Consider the following 2,056-nt stretch of genomic DNA (forward strand, 5'->3'; position numbering starts at 1 on the left):
CACACACACACACACACACACACGCACACACACACACACACACACACACACACACACACACGCACACACACACACACACACACCGGTGTCACACAGGCTGCTTAATCAGCATGCTGGGCTCTATAACCTAATGACAGTCAGCCTATTTTAACACGTGAATGAAACCACATCAACCAACAGCACAAGAATCTGAGTGAAATGCAGGCATGAAAGCAGATTTTATACAAACTGCTAATGTTAGAAACCGTAACAAAAAGGATAAAATTATTTTCACAGGCTATTTATTACTGCATGCTGCTGTTGTGGATCATTKAGTGTTAAATCTAAAAAAACATATGCTAAAGCTCTTAACCAWCAGTTTGGAGTTTTCCATGGGATGAAGACTTTCCATGCATGCACCCACTGCAGGAATTTTTCAGACAAACRGTCTCCAGGTCTTTAACCAACTCTGTGGAGTTTTTAGACTTTGAATGGCAACAGGCTTCAGATCCACAAACACAACAAAATGTGAGCGCAGCGTTGCTATCTGCTGCTGAATCATCTGTGGTTTCTGGTACAGAAGTCAAAGCTGTTGTCATTTCCTCATGAAAAAGTCAGCAGGTTTGTGGTTTCCCTTTTTTTTTTTTTATAAACCCTGTCTGGTCATTTTCCTTTTACGGACTAAAACCGTCTTACTTTTGAGCTAAAAACTTTCAACAGAGACTGATCCACAAGCATTTTTCAGCTGAGGTGGATTTTTTTTTATGTTGATGGAGGGGAATTGTTGCCATCTGATAATTACTGCAAGAAAAATAAATCGTGTAGTTATGTAACTCGCTGTGTGGGAATGAGCTTTTTAATCAAAAACTGTATTTTTCTAAAGAAAACACCTGGTGWATAGTTACACGTGTTAACAGCTGACTGAAACAAGATGTTAAACATTAACGTTTGAAATGATGCAATTTTGCTGAACCAACAAAAAGCGGTCACAAGTACAGACAGTGCCTACCTTTTCTTATATTTAAGGGCTTGCAACTTCCAGTAATCAGCTTCTTCGTCTTTTGATGAAAATTTTGGAATCATCTCTGCGTCCATGTCAAAGCACCCTGTGAATAACATTGATATGATTAATATTATTGATAATAACAATGGTAATAATAAAAAACAATTTTAACACTTTTGCAAGCAAACTTCCTCAGTGTGCAGGACTTGTTTGTGACTCGGGAATGACACAAAGTGTTRGCGGTTTTTGTCGTCTTGGCATGTAGAAGCAGGCACGGTGAGTTCCTTTCTTATCTTAAAGCCGAGCGTCCAATCAAAGCAGAAATTACTCACATTCCTAACTGCAGATWAAAAAAAAGATCTAAGGGGAAAAGCTAAAATAATGTGTCCAACCGAGTTCATGCTTGGTGTATCAACGATGTAACTCAACCCTAAGTGTATCTCATATCCTTTTTTTTTTCTAAATTAATTCACTTAATTCCCCATGACCAGTGCAGAAAGCCTTTCTATCACTGATTTCCTACCTCCAACTAAAATACAACTTTGGACCTCCTTGCAGCTCAGCTCATGTTAGTACAAAAAGTCCCCAGACAACAGTCTCTCCAAACTAAATGTAGGTGATGCCAAACAGATCAGAAACTTGGAACCACAATCCAGATGTGAAATTTTAATGAAGTATTTAAAGTGTTGAAACTACAGTCCTGTTTTCAGAAGTAGCAACACAGGAAGTTGCTTCTCTCTTTCTGATTGGCTTTCAACCGCTGCCTCCGTCTGAGATCTTTGTAAAGCAAACACGTAGTTTTCAGCAAATCTTTAAAAAGCATCTGGAAACAATTGCTGCGTGTCTTTATGTGAATAAGATGAGGAGATGCTGGACATGGTTTAGACCAGTGTTTCCCAAAGTTGGGGGTCGGGACCCAAAGTGGGGTCCCAAAACATCAAGGTGGGGTCCTGAAAAGATTTTCTGAATTAATTACATTTTTGCCTCAGTTGTTACAAAGGAGTGAGGTTGGTGTATTTAAAATGGATAAATGTAGTATAAAAATATTGTTACTATGCCCATGTTTAGTTGACC

The 2,056-nt window shown here is 38.7% G+C and overlaps 1 protein-coding gene across 2 annotated transcripts in view; it reads right to left on the minus strand.

Annotated features, from left to right (window-relative positions):
- Window positions 1-2,056, minus strand: part of ndel1b (nudE neurodevelopment protein 1-like 1b) — an 11,289-nt gene that overhangs the window by 6,295 nt on the left and 2,938 nt on the right. The window contains exon 2 of one of the 2 annotated variants that reach the window (XM_014025470.1): window positions 989-1,085. In XM_014025470.1, coding sequence (XP_013880924.1) covers window positions 989-1,074 — 86 coding nt within the window. In that variant the 5' untranslated portion in view covers window positions 1,075-1,085. Of the gene's footprint in view, window positions 1-988; window positions 1,096-2,056 lie in introns of both variants that reach the window. The other variant, XM_014025478.1, reaches the window with a different exon arrangement.

The sequence above is a fragment of the Austrofundulus limnaeus genome, unplaced genomic scaffold, assembly GCF_001266775.1.
Source record: "Austrofundulus limnaeus strain Quisiro unplaced genomic scaffold, Austrofundulus_limnaeus-1.0 Scaffold4, whole genome shotgun sequence".
NCBI classification, from domain to species: Eukaryota; Metazoa; Chordata; class Actinopteri; order Cyprinodontiformes; family Rivulidae; genus Austrofundulus; species Austrofundulus limnaeus.